Here is a 24,767-nt window from a genome sequence, read left to right as displayed (position 1 = left end):
TAGCACGTGTATGTGTTGCATTCTTGTTATTGGGAATATAATGCGGGACGGGTGCATAGGCCCCATGTGATTTCTGTTAAGGATCATTTTTTTCTTTTTCTTTTTCAGATGACCTCAATTACCTGTTTTTCCAGCTTCTTTGTGGTTCTGTATGAACTGCACCTCAACAGTGACATCTGCTGGTACTAGTTGTAGGACCCAAATTTGAATTGGCATTTTGCACGAGTGACTCACAACACTGTAGGTCTACTGAAGCTGAAGTATCCGATGCACTCTTCAAAAAAGTGAAAATAGATTTAATACAATGCCTAAATCATTTTGATTCATTAAAAATGCCAACATGTTTCGGCCATAGAATGGCCTTCATCAGGCCCGTGTCATTCAAGGAAGCAACTCTGACGCAGGTTACAATCAGCTGTTTGACGTGAGGTGGGCAGTGTCCAGTGTATATAATATATATTGTATATAATTGTATCATAAACAATATAACAAGAGAATGAAATGTGAACATCATGTATGCATTCACTTACACAACACATACATAACAGGGCTGGCAAACCAAAGTTAGTGAGGTCTGTGCTGCATTTCTGAAACTGTACACAGACCGTGGAAGGTTCAGATGCAACTAACCATGAAAAAAACCCCAGGCCCTAGTACATCTGCACATGTAGTAGTCGTCGAAGAGATGTTTGTTGTCTGTGAGCAATTTCAGTAAGTTTTAACCAATAAACATCATGACACATACTAATGAGGCTCCGTGTAGCCCAGCTGGACTGCAGATGTCCTGGACATCCCCATAGAGCGCCAGTAAACCTGAAAACCATTACAGCAGCAATACGCCTTCCAATTACACCGCTTCAAACACACCAGTTCATGTAATTTGATTTCCCAAAAACCACACGCAGTTTATTGTACATTAGTTACATTAAATAAACGTTATATTTACAACAAAAAACCCTTTTTCGAGCCACAGTCTGTCTTCACAAACCTAGAACAATAAGGTGCACGCACTGACTACTGTTTTCCTAGCAAAGCCCAGCCCAGCACTGCACACCTCAGATGGTGATGTCAGTAGAGGAGGAGAGGAAGAGAGGAGCTTTGCTGCTGCCTCGCCACCCGGGATCATCGCTCTGCTCGACTCCATTCCGCCGGAGGGTCTCTGGGTCCTTTGGGCTTCTTAATTCTGCAGTTGAAGCCTGTGCAAGAGAGAGAGAGAGAGAGAGAGAGAGAGAGAGAGAGAGAGAGAGAGAGAGAGAGACAGAGAGACAGAGAGAGAGACAGAGAGAGAGAGAGAGAGTGAGAGGAGTGCAAACGCTGCTGTTGGTTATCAGTGTACAACCTGTGGGCAGCACAGAGGAGGCTCTAGTCTGCACAGAAGCCGCGTTTCTTTCTTTCTTTCTTTCTTTCTTTTTGTGAACAATGGCTCCATGCTAACTCGTCTACGAGACCACGGCGCTAACAAATCAGTGACCAGGTATTAGGCTAGCATGGCTCCGAGACCTAACGCCGTGCACATCACGCCTCATGCCTCTGAAACCACTGCTGGAGGAAAGAAAGAATGACTCTATGTAAATGCAATCAACGTCATACTGCCCTCGTTTGTTGCATTGCCTGCCCAAAGCAGCTGCCTGCCTCTCTGCCTGCCTGCTCCAAAAAAAAGTGCACCAGGAAAAAACCTTTACAAGTCAGAGTCTCTGGCCATACACGGTGACAAGCTGGCATCAATTGGCCCCCGGGAACACTTGGCAATCAGCGCACAATCATTTTCCTAGCATGGAGCAATGAGCTGATTATGGCGGTGATTGCAAACTATTAGACACATTCAGACCCGCTCCACAGGTGTGTGGCTGAGAGAGAGAGAGAAAGGGAGCGCCGCGGCCATGTGCCCAGGTAAACTAGCGCCGTAATCCCTCACCACACGCCTGGGTCACAGCTAGCACAGACAGTTCCTGACTGCGACTTTGTACTGGCTGAAAAAGAACCCGAAAGGTCGTTTCATCAAAAGGTTTCTTGCTTGCTTAATCACAATGCAGCTTCGCCTCTATGCAGAAAAACAGCATATGGTGGTTGTGTAATGATAGGCTTTGTAAACTGGGCCACAGAGGGTGCCGTTACATAAGGCCTAATGTGTGCAATCTGCAATGCATATTGTTTATAGATAAAAACATACAGTAATGATATGGAATCATATATTCTGAGTGTGCCGTAAAAGCAACGCTTCAAGAAACATACTGTTGCATGACTAATAAAACTTACTTTATCACATGTTTAAAGTTGTTGGTGTTGTTGTTGTTGTATGCCATTAGAGTTTAAGAAAAAAATGGATTATTAACATAAGGATATCACTGACAACAATTTACAGCCAAAAAAACACCCATTTGATAAAACAGAAAACTGTGTGATAGCATGCCAATTTAATTTCTGTACAACTTATTTTGCTCATTAACTTGATGGCAGCAACCATTTTCGCTACAAGTCTGCATATGGTGGTGACTGTAGCCTCTTGGTGCAGAGAATTGGAGAATTGGACATAGGCTCTGTGAAAAAGGTTAAATACACGCGATAAAAAATATGTGATATGCGAAATGTCAGTGTTTCAGAATAAACATATATAAATCCAGATAGAGTATTTACAACACCGTGAGAGACACATTTTTCTCATGGTGTAGTCAGTGTAAAATTCTGCAGATGGCCAGCGTAATTCCAGAGCTCTGTATATTAATATGTTGCATAGAATTAACTCTGGAAATGTTACTCGAACCAGAGAGTAAAATGAACACTATTTTGAGTGGGACCAAATTGACTTGTTTCCACTCTTTAAGAGTTACATTAGCACTGATATTTTTCCTGAAGCAGGACCTACCCATGCTTCCAGGGGTACAGAAGCTGTCTGTCTTCCTGTTGGCCTCTTTGAGGGGACATGACACATACTCATAATCATCGTCTTGAGATGAGGTACTCTCCACTGTGAGGCGAGAGGAGAAATGACATGTGGAGAGAAAGAGAGATAGAGAAAGAGAGAGAGAGAGAGAGAGAGAGAGAGAGAGAGAGAGAGAGATGGGTAGGCAAACAGAGGAAGGCAAAAAACAGAATATATTATCAGCATCATGATCACGTTTCCTCTCACGCTACTTCTCACCTTTGGAAATTGATAAGACTCACAGGCACACACATTAATTAGCCATCAAAACATGTTGCAACCAGGGGGTGGTACAAGTATGCAGAAAGTAAACATTTTCATGCTGAAATACGTGTGCACTGTGCAGTCAATATATTTTTTAAGAACTACTTACACTTTTTGTGAGCGCCAGGCAACATCATCTGTACAACACATGAAAGCATAAATTAAACGCAAAGACACACTAAAAATGAAACGCTAGAGAAATTAAAAGGGACTGATGAGCTCCCAACACCACCAACACACATGCTACGCAGCTTCACAAAATGCCGATTGATGATGGACCTAAATAAGCAGACACGCCCCTGCTTTAGGGGACCAGCTTTGAACAACACGCAGTAAACAAAAAAAATGCTGTGCTAAATCAACACTTCTAGAGTGTATTTGGTCCCAGTACTCCATATGTGTTGAATTGACATTGCATTTGTTTTTACCATGTGTTTGCAAACCAACACCCTATTCATGCACAAAAATGCTGCATTTCATCTTCATCATGGAGCCATTCACTTGGCTGAATGTGTCACCTCTCACGGGCGAGCGGTGCATGTGCATGTGATGTGCAGCAGCCCAGCAAGCTGTTCTCTATTTGCTCACTGTGGTAGGGACAGGTGTCTGGGCTGAAACCACGTCAGCTCACCGCACTCATCCCACAGATCATCATGTACACGCACGCACGCACGCACGCACGCACACAAGCAAACACACACACACACACACACACACACACACGCAAACACACACGCACACACACACATGCACGCACGCGCACACACACACACACACACACACACACACACACACACACACACACACACACACACACACACACACACACACACACACACACACACACACACACACACACATACAGACGCACAGACGTACACATGCAAACACACACATGCAGGCACGCCCGCTCTCACACATGCTCTCTCTCACACACACATACATACTACATACACACACACAAACACACACACACACACACACACACACACACACACACACACACACACACACACACACACACACACACACACACACACACACACAAACACACACACACACACACACAACACCTAAGTCTGCAAGCGAGAGCTTTGCACCGGTGTGAGGAAGCGATGAGGATATTACCTGTGAGTCCCTGGGGGGCGGGCCGCAGTTTCCTGGAGGGGCAGAAAAACAAACAAACAAATCCAACAGTAAACAAAAGAGTCTGTTGATGAAAGGCAACGGCAAGCAAGAAAAGACACCCAGTACAGGACTTAAAAGGATTGTCAGCAGAGGCATGGCGTGCTGCTAAAGATAGGAAGAGACAGACAAAGGCTCCATTAAATGTGAAAAGACAGCAATATACTCGCACTATACAAAGAAGAAGGAAAAAAACATGTTACTGACATAAACTATGCAGCCAGAGCAGACAGAATGCTGTAGCTGATTCAACTGTCTTTTTTTTTTTTTCAAAGTCATCGCTGGAGATTATTTATGGATATATTTTTGGACAGAAATGAGGGAAAATATTGTGCACATGCTCTGCCATCTAACAGTATGATGATTGCAGAGCTCCATGTAGCCATATAATATTGTCTGGGACATCGTCCAAACACTGAAAATAACCTGATTTGCAATTAGTCTTACGCAACTGCAAAAGTAGAAAACCAGTGTTAGGCAAGATTCTATTTATGTGCATGTTTATGCAAACAAAGATTTAATAAAAACATGGATATGTTTATCCTCTGGATTTCGATTCATTGGGAATTTGCTTTACCGTTTAAAGGAACACTAAGTGATTTGCCTCATTAGTCACCAACAGGTTAGAAACTGATCGGTCTCTTGTTAAAAACAGCAGAGAGAGACAGTGTCGTAATAATGTTAGCCCACTGAGCTACAGTATATTGACAAAGAAAGGGGCACCTCATACTTAAGTACTATGTCGGCTTAATTACTACTTAAGAGTTTGGGAAAAAGCCCTGATCTTGGAAACATCATTTTAAGGTGAATTAAAAAAACATGACTTGGTGTAGCGTCTGTGTCATGACGTATGAGAGTTCACATCTAGCATCGATGCTTATCAGCACTAAATGTCAGAGAGGTGACACCCCTATATAGATCTTCATGGAAATCCCGTGGGGAAGTTACAACACTCAAAAGCCCCAGCATAGGATTAATATGGCTGTTTTCACAAAGACTCAGAGACACCAGCCAGAGAAAACCTTGATGGCTTATTCTTGCAGGTGAAGCTACAGTATTTTGATCTGGGTATATAACTGTTGAAATGAGGTGGAAACATGTCAACATGTCTGTGCAAGAGCAACTGCTAACGCAGCAACACCACTGCAGTCTCTTTGAGCAGATGGGCAATGCCGGCAGGCCCAGACACACTTTGCTGGAAAGACTCAACTACCTTATAACCGCATTGCTACGACATTACTGGTCTTGGTCATTACATTGAGGTCAAGAAGGTTATAACATAGGCTATGCGCAACAGAGTTAAAGAAAGAAAAGAGTAGGAGTGAAGTTGTGGAGGAAGGAAATCACATGACATCTTGGTCCAATTTACATGTTGTGAGACTAGTGTGCCAGAATGACTTCCTGTGCTTAGCACTTCTCACAATTCTTTCAGAGAGAAAAACGTTCTTACACTGAGCTATTTATGTTGTTTTCTCCACTAAGGACACAGGCTGGTCATGCCCATACTTATTGTGATGCTACACCGAAATAAGCTTTCCCGCAATGAGGTCACACAAGTTCCATTTTGAAGCAAAACAGGTAGAAATGACTAATGGATTCAGGCAAAAAAACATTGGCGGATAAATGTCTACTGTATGGCATTGGATACAACTTCATACCTGCTTCGAATGTACTGAATCAAAGGTATCTGAAGTGACATGAAAGAAGTCCATTTTGCGTTCAAGTCAGTATGGCTAACCTGCTTATTGACAGTTCAAATAAAGTGCCACATATTCCTCATCAGAGCCAGTGGGCTGATTATGTGTAGTTATATCTCTGCTCTTAAAAAAAAACAAAACAATTCAGAGTCTGACATTTGTTAGCAACTTCATATTATCAACTTCACACGAAAACTGAGGAAGGAAGTGAACGGCATCACACGTTCAAAATGTGATTCATTTTCCTGTCTGCCCCCATCTATTCAAACAAATGGCGAAGAAGGAAGTGAATGAAATTTCCAGGAAAGGCAAGACGAGTTCAGGCAATGATCCTACTATGGTGTCATTAAGGGTTGGGGCAATGTCCGGACGGGCAATGTCCCTTAGAAGACCTTTAATGACATAATTGTGCCGTTACAAGCTGGGCAAAACTGAGTCACTGGTCAGGTCAGGGGTCAAGGTTAAAGTCCCCATAAACATCAAAACTACAGGGTGTTCAGAACAAATGCATAATATGTATACTATTGTATATACATTATTTTATTGTTTTGTCACCACATATTCTCAAGGTATCAATTCTGGTCCATGCACTGCTGAAAACGTGAATCAACATTCTACAGTTCTATTGGTATTTTTGGTGCCTTTAGTTTCAATGGCTGCATTCACTTTCGTGACTGTACTGGTCTCATAGTGTAGACGTTAGACATCAGTTTGAGAATAGGTGGTGACAAAAACAAAGCCATGTCTGCACTGTCTATTACACTTTCGAAATACATCTTTGAGACGCCAGCATCACATCATCACTGGCCAGCACCAGGTCTCCTTGCCCGATCCCCTTACCCCCGCATCAGGGCCGCTGCTAAGGCTTTGGAGGCCCTAAGCATAACTGGTCAGGAGCAGCCCCCCCTCATAATTAAATAATAATAATATGTTTTTTAGACAATCTCAATTTAAGAGGCCCCACTTTTGGGCAAAGTGGTTGAGGCCCTAAACGTTCTGCTTACTCTGCTTATGCCTAGCGGTGGTCCTGCTCCACATCTCACCTACCCAAGAAGAGTAGACCTGCTGGTCATCGCGGAGCTGTTTGCTCCCAGTTTCAAAGCCATTCATCCAAGTTTTGCCTTGATCTACACAGCTTTAAACTCCAACTCCCATTGTCATTGTGACACAGCTATGGACCTCTAACAAGATAATTAAATAAAATGTGTAAATTAAATTGTGTAGATTATCACAGCGTATAGGCAGCTTGTGTATTTTTGTTGACATTCTTTCTGCACATTGCAGTTATCCAGACTTTCATGTGATTGCACACAGGGATTCTTGAGAGATGGGACAAAACATGTCCGGGAGATATAACTCATGTTTGTGCTTAAAATGTAATTAAAAATTGCAACAAAATTAGCTGGAATGATAGAAGAAGAAGTTTTGTACACTAAAATATGATTTCATTTTAACAATAGTTTTATTTCATAAACAATAGTTTTATTGTTTTTATTTTACACGTTGCAGTGTGTCATCAGTACCTTCAAAACCCCATGTCCGAAAGCAAGATTTAGAATTTGACAATACCATAATAATTGGTTAAAATGAAATATAACAAACATCATAGCTACTGTCATCAAGTATTTTGGATAATTAATCAAACTACATGTATGTACAATGTTTTATAAACCTTTTTATATACTTTTTAAACTATTGAACATGTGTCTGGACTTTTAGTCAACACCGTAAGATTTTTTTAAAATACCAAAAAATCTACCATTATTGTGGTCAGCTCACACTCTAAGCAGCCTGGTACTACTTCCTGTTTGGTATACATGCCATGGAGACACTGTTCTGTTAAGGTCACATTTAATATTTGATTTTATCAATGCATCTTTAGGAAGACCACCTATGTCACAACCATAATGTGTCAACACCATAATGCATAAAAATAAGGGTTATTTCAGTATTTTGGAAAAAAGGAAATCCGCACACTGTTGCTGCTCACCGATTTATTCGAACACAACGTTTCGACCTCAGGCGGTCTTCGTCAGGTGTTCGTCAGGTGTACCTATACACCTGACGAAGACCGCCTGAGGTCGAAACGTTGTGTTCGAATAAATCGGTGAGCAGCAACAGTGTGCGGATTTCCTTTTTTCCTTTACGCACGTTTGTTTTGATCCAGCACCTGTTTTACTGGATGTGCGCGCATCACATACACTTCTTTTATTTCAGTATTTTGTATAATAAAAGCTTAGAATAACTTTATTGGCAAGTCCTTAAGCGACTGCTGATGTACCAGATGATTTCTGTTAGAAAATCATGTGTTATTATGAAAAGTAGGTTTATTTGTCAACTCCGTAAGAGTCAACTCCATAAGATTTTCTTATGGAGTTGACATGCAAAATCTTATGGAGTTGACACATTCACCAAAAACTGCTCAATATGCTAATATGATATTCTTTTCAAACGTAGAAACAGGAGGAAAAGTTATTTTAGGATATTAACTTATATGTATATTAATGTGCATATAATGCATATAACTACATATTTTTTCTATATATGGACAAAAAAGTTAAAACTAAAGTTTAATTCAAAACAAATAAACCTTTTAAAAAGAGAAGCTTAAGAATATAACAAAACTACAAGATAAACTGTGAAAAAACATTTTGCACTAAATAGGCTCCAAAAATCAGACCAGTTTGTCAACTCCGTCAGTTTTTCTGTCAACTCCATAAGATTTTCCTCAGCACTTTCGGGTGTTTTTGTAATATTTTGGGGAAATTTTAATCATTTCTTTTTTGTTTAGGCACCATATACCACCACGTATTTTAACCACTTTAGGTGTTTTCCTCATGGTAGCAAAATAAAAGATGAAGTCTGAAAATACCAATTTTTCGAACTCTGTGTGTTAATAACAGTCTTCAATTAAAATTTTATTATATATATTATATACAAACCCCAACTCCGGTGAAGTTGGGACGTTTGGTAAACAGTGAATAAAATCAAAATGCTATCATTTTCAAAACATTCAATCTATTCATTAGATGGAGAATAGTGAAAAGACAACATATTAAGTGTTAAAACCGAGAAAAAATATTGTTTTGGGGGACATATGTACTCATTTCTAATTTGATAAATGCAACACGTCTCAAAAGAGTTGGAATGGGGACAATAAAAGGCAGCAAATGTCGAGGAAGACTAAAAACAAAACAAAAGACAACACTTAACAGTTAAATACATTAACCGATGAGATGGTTTTATATAAAAAACAGTGTTAATTCCTATCTTGGACATGATTTCACTAGCTTAAATGGTGGGTGTATTTCTTGTCATGTCTTGCAATGTTTTCCTTTCTGTAGTGCTTACAGTGTGACAGGTCTTGACCAAAAGCCCACCATTTTATCACCTGCTGGTCCTTATGATGGAGCCAAACTGTTAAAACATAGTAGAGAATGCAATTTGACCTTACTATGTGGCAGTAATCGAAGATCTCCCTTCAAAATATAATGCATGAGTGGCTTTTCATGCTGTTTAAAACCCATTTATACCATTCAGCACTGTATTTAACTCTACAGATGAGTGAGAACATCTTAACCAATGCACTACTGCACCCGCATGCCATCATGGAGGCTGACTTTTGAAGTTAGTACTAACACAAGTTGGATGGTCCATTTTCACTGTAGCACAGGATGTGCAATGCTCTATTATTGTCAAAAAGAATGGACTTCTACAACTTCTGCTGACTTCTGTAAGCAAAGGACAGTTTCCCATGTCTTCTGGGTCTATTTCAAGTGAGCTCAGGTGCTTAGGAGAATGTTACACCCCTGTATCATTTGCAGGCATTAAGCATTCTTAATATGGTCAATGTTCAATAGCTCTAATTCCTGCAGTGCTAGAGTGAGACTACAGCCAATATATATTTCATGATGTCATGAACCTATACAATGATTTTAATAACAAAAATATGTCTTATATACACTCAATCGTGGTAAATCAAAGGGAATTCAAAAATGTATGTAACAACTATGGTAATTATTCCCTTTGCATCTTTAATTCTGAGTGACTCAGCCTCTCTGTGATGATCTCATACCTGGACACCTATATTGTCCGTCAGTACAATTCATTTTGAAATGTTCTTCTTTGTTGTTTTATTTTATTTGGATGTTTACTAAATTTCACTGATCCCCGTCCTAACTTATTTGAGACGTGTTGCATTTATCAAATTAGAAATGAGTACATATGTCCCCCAAAACAATATTTTTCTCGGTTTTAACACTTAATATGTTGTCTTTTCACTATTCTCCATCTAATGAATAGATTGAATGTTTTGAAAATGATAGCATTTTGATTTTATTCACTGTTTACCAAACGTCCCAACTTCACCGGAGTTGGGGTTTGTATTATTGTACATCAAGGTAACTAAGTATCATTACAATACAAATCAGAGCTAAAGATTCTTGCTGGACTATTATAATAATTTAATTATGTACTTTTCTTGTGTCTGATGGAGTTGACGAAAATCTAGGTGTGAAGGTAAACATGTTAATTTGTTGAAAATGCCTTTTTTTTACATGTCTGGAAACTACACATCTTTATCTACATGAATATATAACCATAAACAACATATTCTGCATTTTCAAAATCAGGTTTTCAAAACACGTTTTGTCCCTTCTCTCAAGAATCCCTGGCACACTGTTATAGCATTGTATGTGACAAATGAATGAGTGTACTCTACTCACCTGGCAGTAGCTCATATCCCCCGTGGTCATTGGCCAGGGCTGCCCCATCCTCCTCTACCCGCGGCTGCTGTTGCTGTCCTGTGGCCGCCATGTCATAGATGGGCACCGAGCGGGCAGGCAGCGAACGACCCTTAGGCTTCACCGTACTGTAGAGGTCAGCGGTGGAGGGGGGCTGAGGTGACCTGGGGGCCAGGGTCGGGGGCGGGGCTGTAGTGGCCGTGGATGATGGGGAGGGACTGACAGGCCTGCTGCCCTTGTGGCCTCCTCCTCCTCCTCCTCCTTTCAGCTCAGTGTTGTCATAGTGGTGTAGTGTTGTGGGGCCGACGGCAGGATGCTTGGACTTGTTTACAACGGCGTAGGTGTCATTCATCTTCCGTGGCGTAGGCTGGGGTGGCCGAGGTTTAGACGTCAGGCTGTGGGTTTCGCAAAAAAAAGAAGTGAAAATGAAACAGACGAGACATGTTTAGGGCCACATAAATAAATTGTGAAACCACCACGCATAGGCTACAAATAACTGTCCTCTCCTATCTAAAGAACTGTGGGTAGGTATCAAGTCAAATGGCTTTAGTCCATATTCTGTAAATGGTTTTTTTGAAACATACTTCACTGACTCTTGACCATGACAAAACAATTTGAAATAAAAGCAAACAAAAGCCAAAGTTCCAATCCTCTCCAACATACAACATTTATAGTGAAAATCTTACGGTGCCATAGCTCAACGTCTACTACACTCGACTACTATAAAAAGCGGGGAATGGTCAGAAATGATGAAGAATAATTACTTATAGGCAGCTGAGACTAATATTAAGATGAAGATTAATATTTGAGGAGTGCACAGAAAAAGGGCATAGTCAGGATTTGTTTCCTTCAAATTAGCCTCCCGAAGGGAAGTTGCATTGAAATGTCAGCTTCTTCGTCGTAGCTCACTCTTGAGATACTTTCTCATACACTCAAACAAAAATCATGTTTTATAAATTAAATGTTCTCCATTTCAGCATTCTGTGCCCATGGCATGGCCATTTTCATGTGGGCTCCTCATTTTCTCTGCTACCACAGATCTGGTTTTCTACACATGTGGTGGCTCATATCACATTTTTTTTTTTGCAATTCCTCCTTCTGTTTTGTAATGTCAGAAGCAGATGCGTCCTGAAGCTTCCGAAAATTTGAATCCTTCCAGCAGCTGTCATGCACACAAACCTTCCCCAGTATACTGTCTGTCTTAACTTCGCTAACTATGATGGTTTTACGGCCTCTGAGCTGCCCTGATACAGTATGGAATTTATTGCCCACCCAACGCAACAACATAGCTGTGGTTATTTGCACAGCAGAGCTGTAGGCCATATTTCGACATTTCAACTAAGTATTCACTTGTTTGTGATGTGTCTACTTTCCTCAAACAGTGGTATAAATCAATTGCTCTTTCACAGAACAGCTGAATAAATACAACACTGGCTGGTTGTCAAACTGAAAAAGTACAACACATCCAAAATCTTATCCATGAGTCCATATGTTCTGGGCACACAGAAAACAACACAGATTATTGTCAGTTTGGTGAGCAATACATTTGTACAGCAGGGCAAATGAAGTGACAATATGAAACGGATAATGCCGCTAACACTCTCAGCTGCGAAAAACAGGAAGTTCAGATTCTCTTCTCAACATGTTTTTGGTTTTACAATGGAAGTGTTTTTTTTTACAGCTCACACTCTTAGTCCCTCGAACCCACCTATGACTCAGTCCAGAACTGCCATCCTGCTATGCTCAGTCCTACCTACCCAACCCCCTCTGTCTAGCCATGACTAATGACCACCACCCAAACACAGTTGTGGGTCAATGACTGGGATGATTATATATTAACTACAATGCACTCACCTCTTGTTGCTGTGGTGGCCACAGGACACTGAAGATCTGAGCACTGGCTTCACAGTGTCATACAGGGAGAAATTAGCCTGAAGAGAAAATAGGCAGAGATGAATAGGAGAGAGTTTACTGGCTGTAGAGCAGGCACACTCACTCCACCTCTGTCAGTAAGACTCTCACGCACTCACGTTCGCTGTGTGCTGCACACATACGAGTTATTTGCATAGAGGAAGCCTGTGCACTGGATATTTCCTGCTTTCTTTCTGTCGCCTTTCAAACATACTGGGCCATGTTGGCAATTAGAGGGAAGTTAGGCCAGCAGCGTGAACAAAAAACCCACTGGTGCACATGCATGCTTTTAATGGTGTATACTATGCACACAAGCTTGACTCTGTGTGGCAAAAATGACAGATGATGCCATCACTCGAGAGTAGAAAACCCCTTTTTTCTATGAAATAAATATAACTTCATTACACCTTAAGATACCACCACAACATTTCCTGTGTAGGTCACATACAACCACAGCAGTGACATTAGATTGTGAAGTTTAGACATTTGAGCATTGAGCAGTGCTTTTATAGGTACACACACATATACTGTGAAAAGTATCTGTATATATTTGTATACACTATATATTTGATTTTTTATTTCATTTTATTATGACAGAGCGGGGAGAGAGAAACGGGGAGGTGCCGGAGGGCTCAGCAAATGACCTCAGGCCGGAATCGAACCCGAGTCGCTGGTGTAGCAGTTGAGTGCTCAGCCGATTGACCCACAGCTGGGCCAAGAGAAACAACACTGAGTAAAACACTTAATTCATTTAATGTCATATTCATTTCATTGAATTTTAAAATGCACTGTAAGTTCTCATGGAGACAGCGAATAATAACATCCTCTCCACACTCTAGATGTAGATTTAAATACAAACTATGATAATGGGTTCCCTCCATATTTATGCCCACGTTTCATGCAAATGGGAAGAGCAATGCTCGCCACAGCCTACTGTATATTAAGCTGCACAAAGTCTGCCATCTAGAGTCTCATATTGGTAATTACAACCCCTCGTGTCTCAGCTCATGACATATGATACCCAGCGGATAAACAACACTTAGACAAATGACAAACGCTCCCATGGCCGTGTGTGAATTACATCAACACACACACACACACACACACACACACACACACACACACACACACACACACACACACACACACACACACACACACACACACACACACACACACACACACACACACACACACACACACACACACACACACACACTCACATGCACACACACACACAAACACACATACACCTCTGGCACTAACCAGGAAACAAGAAATGAGAAAGCCAGAAAACACATTTGTTATGCCGTTGTCGAAAGGCCAGAGTCAGACAACACAGAGGGTGGCGACAACAGGCAAACAAATGTAATGTCTGTATCATACCTCGTTGATGTTCTCATAATTGGCCGTGGCACTCCGCATGGCCCGCTCAAACATCTCCACTATAGCTCGAAACAGGAACTCATACTGCTCCTGTCAAGAGATGAGGACCAAGACAAGTGTCTGTGTTAATTAGTCAATTACAGGATGATTGGAGTAGAGTAGAATAGAATAGAATAGAATAGAATAGAATCGAATATAGTAGAAGAGAAGAGAAGAGAAGAGAAGAGAAGAGAAGAGAAGAGAAGAGAAGAGAAGAGAAGAGAAGAGAAGAGAAGAGAAGAGAAGAGAAGAGAAGAGAAGAGAAGAGAAGAGAAGAGAATAGAGTAGAGTACAGTAGAATAGAGCAGCGATACTTCATTAATATTTGAGGAATGTGAGGTTTGTGAAGATCTGAAGACCAGTATGATGTAGTTAAATGTGAGATGCCATTATGAAAATAGAGAAGACTAGACAGACTAGACTAGAATAGACTAGACTATAATAGAATACTTTATTATTTTTGTTGATATTGATAATAGATTAACTATTCCAACACTACTACAGGTGTATGAGGCTGCAGAAAAAATGTGTTTCTAAGTTGTGGCTCATGTTCTAATACCTTTGTCTGTACTGCTGACGGCCTTTGGCATCGAATGTCCAAAACAATTTTCATCAGGCTAAAATCTTCTTTGATTAGCTGAAGGACAATGACAAAAACAGCCGATGAACATGCAGAAATAAACATATAAACAGTTTTCTAAAACAGAGTTACAGGAATCTTTTCCTTCTGCTTGAATGAATATAACATTGGAGTACCTTTCTTTGATAAAGGTCATGAACGTAGTCCACGGCACACAATACCCCCGTTCTTCCACAGCCGGCACTGTACAAAAACAAATTCAATATTTACTGTACACACAGGGTTAACATGGACATAGAAAAATACAATACATGGACATAGACAAACCACCTCCACCTTTACAACCCTGCAGTTAAGAATTAAATCTTAACATTTATTTTGTAAACAGTACAACAGTATTTATTTTGTGAAGAGAAAATGGAAATATTTCTATGCATTAGGCCATACATTTACATTACTGTATTTGTAAGCAAATATGTACAGCTATTCCATGCATAATAACAGAATGTATCTCTCTGCCACTGGTTGATGGCAGTACTGACAACCCTGTTCCATGTTGGTGTCTTATAGCACAGTCTAGAAACACATGAGAAAAAAAACTAGACAAAACTGGGCAAGCGACTGCGTATGGAGTGACTGGTGTCTGCGGCCTCCATCAGGTCCTGAATATGGAACATGTCTCACATCATTTAAATCGCATCATTAACATGCATGGACGTGCTCGGCGCAGAGATGATCGACACAGAATGGCACGCACTGTTGAATTTTAATGGGCATATGGGCACCTTGCTGAGAGAACATGCTATTTTGCGTGGGGGGTGGCAGTGGAGAGAACAGGCCCCTGGGCTGGGGCCACATGTATTCACCATGTGCACACTGCGGGGAGAGGGAGGGAGGCACGCACTACAGGAGGCCATGGAGGACTTTGCAGGTCAACAGGGTTCACAAAAGGTGCTGAGAGTGACGTAGGTCTAAACCAAAACGGTCCGCTAGCAATACTATGTTTATCTCTAGAGTATTTAGAGCAGTTTTACATGTATACTATCTATTAAAGGTAGCACATGGTGGAACATAATACCAATGCACACAAGAGAATGTCCCTCTTTAGCCACCTTTAAGAGCCGGATTAAAATGTGGGTTAGAGCTCAACAACTCAACAAACATGTGCACACTTTCTCTTAACGGTTGTTTGGTGGTGTGAAGGAACGACACGTTGCTCACTGTAAGTTGAAGAAACAGAGATATGGGCCAGAGAGAGAGAGAGAGAGAGAGAGAAAAGATGAGAACGCAAATGAAGAGGGAAAAGAGAGATACAGCGCAAGAAAGAGGGAAATGAGAGACAGAAGAGAGGCAGAGAGAGAGAGAGAGAGAGAGAGAGAGGCAAAAAGACAGACAGAGTCTCAAGTGTGTGTGTGTGCGTGAAAGAGTGAAAGGGGTGAGTCACATGCACACAGAGAATGACATGCATGGACAGAGATGTAGAGAGACAAGACAGAGACAGAGAGAGAGAGAGATCAGCAGACAAACAGGGGAAGCAAAACCTGCAGTGGACGAGCATGGGGCTGCTGTGTCTCCCCTGCGCGCTCCTGGCCTGGCCCAGCATGTGCAGCATGCCGTCCGACGTGTGAGGGATGCCGTGATCCGGCCACGTGGTGTACTGGAAATGCTGGATGGTGTGCGTCTCCTGCACAGCAAATGGTGCAATGTCAATTTAACACGCAGAGAGTTGGCTCAACACTAAAGGCTCTTTTCCACTGACCGGTTTTCTGGTAGGCCTACAGCTCGACACGGTACGACTCGGCCGCCACTTTTTGCTTTACGATTGAGCTGTGTTGTGTGCCAAATCGAAAAGCAAAAAGTGGCCGCTGAGTCGTGCTGTGTCGAGCTGTAGGCCTATCAGAAAACCGGCAGTGGAAAAGAGCCTTAGGAGTGCTAAATTCGACTAACAAGCTTCTGAGGTGTGTGTAAAGACAAACAATACACATTATGTTACGTATTTTACGTCATTCCGTACAGACTGTACATGTCTTGCATGCAGTCATTGACATCCTATAGATACATGGACAATTCTAGATCATCAGTGAAGAAATCCCATCTAATGATGAGTAATGTACACACACTCATCATGTACAGTAGGAGTGACTGATTTGGCACCATTTTCCTTGACTGCACCATGATTGCGTCATTGCAAGGTCTGGGGAAATCTTCATTAACTCCCCACACATTAACACCTTGGGTGTGCTATGGAAGTCACAAACACTGTAAAACATTGCAGCCTGTTCAACGTAAAAAAAACAAGTTGCCCTGCTGCTGCTGTAAGTTAACTCAACTTAAGAAAGCCTTGCGTTGAGTTAAGTCTCGAGTTGAGTTAACTCACAAACTTAAGGCAGCAGGGCAACTTACTTTTTTACGTTGAGCAGGCTGCAATATTTTACAGTGTGGTATCTACAGTGGAAGAAATAAGTGTCTCCTACTGCATGTATAATTGATTGCACTTCAGAACCAATAAATAGCAAAGCCATTTCTTCTGTACATCGCAGAAACATTCAATGGTATTGTATGCCTGTGATTTTAGTAAACCGAGGTAGTTCTCCCCATTAGACATGAATGTGACGTACAGCCCTTCAAGCTGAGCACTTGACACTCACTTACTTGGTTATATTTCACCAGTAACGTCCTTATAACAACTTCCTTATCTGGTGCAGATTCTTCCAACTGTCAAACAAGGCAAGACAGACACACATTGAGAATTGCACCTACTGTAGGCCTACTTCCTCCTGCTGCTGAGCAACTTTCAGTTTTGAAACTGAATGTGGACAATGGAGAAAATCATGTGAAAGTCTTGGTATGTACACATGGAGCTATTTTTGAGGACAACCGGTACTTCATTTAACATTGTTTTATTACGTGAAAACACATCTGAAACTGGATGAGGAAGAGACTATTATAGACGAGTCATTATGATTTGAGACTTAAAATGGAAACTGTGACAATCATAGGTTATCACCAGGGCTCTAAATTAACACCAGCCAACTCGCCAAATGCTGATGAAATGTCAGTTTGGCTGGTAGAAAACCAACTTACTAGACTATGACCGATTAGTGAGTACGTGTTTGGCTAGTTAGAACTTCAGTCAGAGCCCTGGTTATCACTGGCTGTAACAACCTTGCATGGGTAACTTTTAAAGTTAGAGCATGCCTATTTAGTTGTTTATTTTTTTCCAAATGTATGCTGTCCATACTCAAATTTCATATTTCCATAAATAGGCCTATGTAGTAATAAACTGGCCTGACCAAAGTAAAGATGTTTATGACTCCTATTCATGTATCCACCTATTCATGCAAGAAATGTATAAGTCATAATGAATACTAAACATTTATAACATTTGTGAATGTGCGACATCAATTCTGGAAATGAACTAATAGAATTACTTACTCTCCCTTTAGAGATGGATTGCAACTTGAGGGCATACGAAATTCATACACTGATAGGCCTACTGTTGAGCGACGCACATACAAACAGAATGACATGGGTAACGGCGGCAGACCTCTATGAAGAGGATGTACACTTACATTGGTAACTGTGAAATTCCCGAACACCGCTGTTGCAGACGCTGAAGCCCAGTAGTTCTCACATTTTTTCTGTTCAAGTCACATTTAATGCCGTTTTAGTCACCACAGATTGGAAAACAGGTGTGAACATAAAATCCAATATGGGCCTGAACAATGTTACGGCAGACAAACCACAAAAGTATATTACCTTGCCCATCTCGACTTCTTTACATGCCATAATTATGACCTGAAAAGAAGCACAGAGGGAGAGAAATATAAAACTCAGTGCGTTGTTTATACGCGACATGCTGTAATTAACGTGTAGAAGTTGTGAGCCGGTGAGTGCAATTAGTGTATAATCACAATGATAGACATGGATAAGCTTTCTTAATTGACAACGAGTGCTGCTTTGGAACTTCATTATGCAATCTGCTGCTACAGAGGAACAATAGCCCCCTCACAGCACTGTACAGCATAATTATACAACACTTTAACATCTCTGTCCATCAGAAAGACCAGACACAATACTCAAACTGTTAGCTAGGAAAGCTTTTCAGATCAAGTGACAATTTATATAACGCCTTGCTGCCTTAGCAAACCAAGCGACACTGGTGAAGTCCCTTGGACAAGGGACGGAACATCTTTCAACATGTGACCTAATGAGAGTTGATCAAAGGGTTGTAGGTTCAAATCCCACCCTTACATTTCCCTTTACCACTATCCATAATACACTGCTCCATGAACTGTGACCAACTGTGACCTGACTAAAAGTGTCAGCTAAGTGTCATGTAATACTAATAACGTCTGTGCTTTGGAAGCTGTGACATTCATTGTAATAATACCACACACACCTTGACATTGTACTCCCAGATCATCCTCCAGAAGTCTGCCACGGTGTGGGCGAGAGGGCCCTGGGTGGCAATGTAGCGCTTGCTTGGAACAGCCCCCTGCAGGATGAACCAAGGAACATACACACACCTATTTTACATACATTTGGCGTGTATTGTTGCTTAAAAATATTTATTTTGCAACATTGTGTGAATAATATTGATGTGTTGCCAATTTGTCTTAATCATATGTCATTTTGTTTTTGCATGGCGTAACACATTGAGCGCAGTTACGTAGGCCTACTACACAGAGTATTCTGATTTCAAACCGAGCATTTTCAGTATTCGTTTTGAAGCAAGTTCTGGGATATTCTGTTTATATGTGTGGAACAGTGTTCTGCAACCGCAATATTCCCAGAACACAGCCACATAAACTCATATCAACACATCTATGAAGTATGAGGTACATATTTATTACACAATATACCCTGGGCTCTAAATTAACACCAGCCAACCAGCCAAATGCTGGTGAAATTTCAGTTTGGCTGGCAGAAAAAAACAACTTACCAACCACCCATTAGTGAGCATGTGTTTGGCTAGTAAGATTACCATCTGCCAGCCATTTTGGCTGGTGATGAAAAAAAACTTAATTTAGAGCCCTGTAAATATAACCCAAATAGATGTAGGTTAGGACATTTTAGTATGGTTCACCATAATCGCATGTCTCTTACCATGTTGACAGAAAGGAAGTAAAAAAAGGTCAACAGACCTTTGTCGCGTGCAAACCTCTCACAAAGCAAACCGGTTTCCGTCTGACAGACTGACTGACCACCACAGAAGCATAGAGTCATCTCATACACCAAACAATTAATAGCACAGGTATGTGGGTTGCGTGGAACTAACCTCAATAAAACTGGCATTGATGTAGTCAGATTCATTCTCAGTTGTACACAGAGAAAGAGGGACACGGGTTTGGTCATCTGCAGACACAAAATTATAAGAGAATATTTCAAAATAAGAAGACAAGATTGTACAAATGATACAATATTGCCAAAATATTATATACAGCGTACACAGTAAAAAGTCAAGTCTATGTGTATGTGTGTGAGTGTTTGTGCACGTGCAAGTGTGTGTGTGTGTGTGTGCATGTCCGTGTGTGTGTGTGTGCGCATGTGCGTGTGTGTGCACGTGCGTGTGTGTGTGTGTGTGTGTGTGTGCACGTGCAAGTGTGTGTGTGTGTGTGTGTGTGTGTGTGTGTGTGTGTGTGTGTGTGTTGTCAGAACAGTCCAAATAAAATGTTCTCCCACAGGGCAATATGTCCTTGTAGCGGTTCTTCTTGGTATTCTCCTGTAGGCGTCCAGCCTCTGTCGTCAGGCGCAGTTCCTGCTGCACCTTTATAGACTGTTGACGCACGGCCTGCAAATATGATTATACCAGAATGAATGAACTAGATCAGTTGTACACACACGTGTACACACACACACACACACACACACACACACACACACATATACTTAACTTCTTCATTCGTGCCCCAAATTTCCAGACACAAATTTGACAGTGGCAACAAGACTACTCAGTAGAGATCTAGATCATTGCCACCACCCTAAACAAAGCATATTGTCCACAGTGAAGAGTTTTCATGGGTAGATACAGCACCTTCTTCTCATGCCGACTACCAATTACCGAAAGTGGTGATAAATATCACGACTTTGGTCAGCGTTAGTAAGCACATTATCCAAATCACTTTCTGAAGCATTTTTGCAACTGTTGAATTAACGGCGACAACTACAACAGGTGCAGCGGCAGAATTGTCACTTGACTTGACAAAGCATAAAACGCCATGTCAGCCACCAGGATGCATGCACAACATCACACACACACACACACACACACACACACACACACACACACACACACACACACACACACACACACACACACACACACACACACACACACACACACAAACACACACACACACACACACACACACACACACACACACACACACACACACACACACACACACACACACACACACACACACACACACACTGAGTTCATTCAACTTTTGGATAACTTTTGTACAAGAGCACTGAATGATGGCACCAACAGTAAAGACCTGAAGTTACATCTTTGACATATCGACAACAGCAGTTCGTCCCAATATAAATTGTGGTGCTGGTGATCAATCATGTTTCTGTTTGGTATGAAATATGCACAAACGATGTCGAAACTATAGGCCTCTGGTGGTCAGGTTGTACAACCATAGCTATTGCCACTCTTGTAGTAAAGTCAAATAAACTAATTCATAATAAGCAAATCCATGTTTAAGCACAGAATGTTTTTAAACCAGATGCCTGCTACTAAAAAATGTCAATGACCCATTTCTAAAATTAAAGGAGGTCACACTGTTTACTGTCTATATCAGGGGTGTCAAACACAAGGTCCTGGGGCCAGATGCGGCCTGCCAGATGTTATAATATGGGCATTGCAAAGGTGCTGCAGGTCTCTGAAACATCAGGTTTTCAATACTTGAGAAAGTATATGCCTTTTTTGCTTGGCATTTGAAGTCAATGCTCGTGATATACCTGGAGTCGAATGGTTGACTACCAATATGATTCCGATATGAAGCCAAAATTTGCAATATTTTGCAATTATGTTGCTGGTCCCAGGTCCAGCCCATGAGCTCAAATTGACTATATGGTATGTGGGCCCTGAGCCGAAATGAGTTTGATACCCCCCTGGTATACTTTCTTTTAATGTATGACTGATTTAGGCCTACTGTAATTAGTGACTCCACTAGAGGGCAGTATTTTCTGTGAGTAGCAGTGCCCATGGTGTCCATTGAGTTCACTGTCCCCCAGAGGCATCCCTTTTCCACCCAAACCAGCAGTGAGGTTTGACTTAATGTACTGCATAAAACCCACTGTTTTTGATGGGGGCCTTGATGTCCTAATATCCATCCCTGACCATAACTCTGCCACTACATGCTTAGTACCTGCAGTGCATTCTCCCATTTCTGATAGTGTTAATGCACACCAAATAATACAGGTATACACGATTTTACACATGCCCACACTGCCCTACTGTACAAAGGCAAAGTGCAGTAACTACAACTACACTGAAACTGAGAAAAATGCCTTCAAGGTATTGGTATTCGGTTAGATATTGCAGTTACTGCAAACTCGCAATATCTCTACATTTGAGCAATAAGGCTTTGTCACAGGATAACGGAGGTGTTATGAAGACCCTTTTCAGTCTAAACTTAAGCTTATTTTTTTTGACAAAATATGTAGTTACTGCACTTTGCTTTTGTAGGGCAGCAGGGAATAAAATGTTTCCCTGCAACACCTGACTTCATCACTTTGTGGAGATTCTGACATCTCACTCTTAACATGCACTGACCTAGCGAGATGAGGGTTACACTGTAATGGTACAGTAGTAGGAATGACCATGGGGTTGGTGTCCTTAAATAAAGAGTTCATGGAGTTCATTAATAGTTTCCTGGAAAACACAAGAGACTGAGAAGAACTCATTATCTGAAGGACTTCCCCCCCCTGCTAGAGGTTATTTGTTTACAACGTCATATGAGCCAAAAGAGGTGCATTGTGAATGTGGATGGGAATTGGAAAGTTTCACTATGAACCACGAAGTGCAGTATGCAAATATACACTGAAGCAAACAACTTTCAACTTGCTGCCCAAAATGTCCCACTTATTCGCCATGTTTCCTGCAAAGCAACTACCGGTAACTTATTTACAGTTCACACAGCTTCTGTTACACCCTGTTCGCCACAACAGACACTTGTTCTTTGCACCCATAACTTTACAACTTAACCACTTGTTACAAGCTCCAACAACACACCTAAAAGTTTAGATTCTGTCAGCAATAAAACTGTAGGTCTAACCCTTGCATACACAGTCCTTGTTCATGGCATGGTCTCGTCTCATAATAGTGTTGTTAATAAGGATGATATGTTTCCTGCTTCTAATCTTCAAATGGGCAGGTACGCACACTGAAAAATACACTAAGGTCAAGCACAAGGAGTTAAATTCAAATAAATAAATAAATACATACGCCTACATAATTAAAAAAAATCCTTGTGCTTGACCTCAGTGTCTTTTTCTGTGCAAACCTGCTCTCTCCTTTGAACTGTCCTATTTGGGTCCACGCACCTGCTTATTTCTCTACACGTCTTGATGAGTGCAATCAATATTATACTTGCTTCCTGCTTGTAATTATACCTGTCAATGTGTAATCACAGACTGTAGCCTATACACAGTTTAAATATTAACCTGACATACAAAGGTACAGTCATATGTATTGTTTTTCTTATTTGTTTTCTCAAGCTATATCCACATCAAACACACTGAGAGGAAGGTATAACTAGAGTCTACAACTACTAGTCCAGGGCCTACCTGTTTCCATGTGGGGGGGGGATGGCCATTCTCACCAGACCATGACATTCTGTGCCTGAATGCTAACGCCACGTCAAACAGTAGCAATAATATACTACTGAAGTTTGAATGAGGAACAGGGCAACGACGGGACACAAATATATCATTTTCGTTTGTTGTAGTATTCAACAAGAACGAGTTTACTTCTGAAATGTTGCTATTTTTCCCAGAGAGTGGACCATCCAACCCCATCACAATGAATGAGATTAGTCTAGGAAAAAATCCTTGCGCTTATCAGTCTTCTTGAGAAGAGCTATATACAAAGTCAGAAGCATACCTGTATGAATGTTTACCAGCCTGTGTTGCCACGAACTCTAATACTATAAAGTGATTCAGGCTGATCCTGGATACGCCTCTCCAATCCCATTAAAATAATAAAGCATATCTCGTGAAATTAGTTTAGTTACCTTGTTTATAACAGGACAAAAAAGGCTTGGAAACTTACGCTGTACTCTGCTGCAAGACTTTCGGCAGCTGTCCGTGAACTTGCTTCATGAATGAATTTCAGCAGGTGTCTCTCCATCATTTTCTGAGGAGCCCAATTACTCCACACAGTGTGCACTTTTCTACCTTACCTAACACGACCTCACTTCGGACTGAAAAGCGCAAGCTATATGTCCACATTTGGAGATGAGACAACCAGCGGTCTGTAGCGCACGCATGATATTTGCGCTCTGTCTGAACTTCAATGTAGTGGAGGGCAGTTCGACAACTTTAGCCTCGCGCTGTTTCCGTGAGGAGGAGGAAGTTTTTTTTTTTTTTTTTTTTTTAACTTTCCCTCGCACATAGGCCTACTGTATACAATGTACACACCCACCTTCGCAATCTCACCTTGATTTCTCTTCCCCTGTCGGCTATATGAAGTCTATGTCAAGCGTTGGCAACTGGCAAACATTAAAGGGATAATGAAAATGAATGTATAGTCACAAATGCTAGACGAGCAGTCACTGATCATTTGCCTGGCCACACTTGCCTTACTTAGGCCTACAGTATAAAGTAGGCCTAACACGTCGTTTGAACATGCGCTGCCTGCAAAATAAGCTTTTCCCATCATTCCCACCTCTGTTCTATTGCAATGTTCGCCCTGATCCTTTAGCCTACTCCTGTATCAACACATAGGCCTGGATACATTTTATTTGCATGTAATCAGAAGCATCTTATCAAAATTACAGCTAACTCTGACTCCATGTGAAATGAAATGA

General features: G+C 41.2%; 1 protein-coding gene across 1 annotated transcript; it reads right to left on the bottom strand.

Moving 5' to 3' along the window:
* Window positions 1-879: 879 nt before the first annotated feature.
* Window positions 880-24,234, bottom strand: ptpn18 (protein tyrosine phosphatase non-receptor type 18). The gene is made up of 17 exons (XM_063208711.1): window positions 24,011-24,234; window positions 20,410-20,518; window positions 20,006-20,082; window positions 19,127-19,222; window positions 18,484-18,522; window positions 18,297-18,365; window positions 17,377-17,439; window positions 16,266-16,408; window positions 14,901-14,967; window positions 14,704-14,781; window positions 14,106-14,195; window positions 12,663-12,739; window positions 10,791-11,203; window positions 4,313-4,344; window positions 3,294-3,321; window positions 2,864-2,965; window positions 880-1,196 (listed from the first exon to the last, which is right to left on the bottom strand). Exons 1-17 carry the CDS (start codon window positions 24,089-24,091, stop codon window positions 1,123-1,125), a joined length of 1,638 nt encoding a protein of 545 aa, XP_063064781.1. The 5' UTR covers window positions 24,092-24,234; the 3' UTR covers window positions 880-1,122.
* Between the last annotated feature and the right edge of the window lie 533 nt (window positions 24,235-24,767).

Source organism: Engraulis encrasicolus, chromosome 10 (genome assembly GCF_034702125.1).
Source record: "Engraulis encrasicolus isolate BLACKSEA-1 chromosome 10, IST_EnEncr_1.0, whole genome shotgun sequence".
Lineage (NCBI taxonomy): Eukaryota > Metazoa > Chordata > Actinopteri > Clupeiformes > Engraulidae > Engraulis > Engraulis encrasicolus.
Note: the sequence above shows the minus strand (reverse complement) of the source record. Positions and strands in the feature narration are given on the sequence as shown.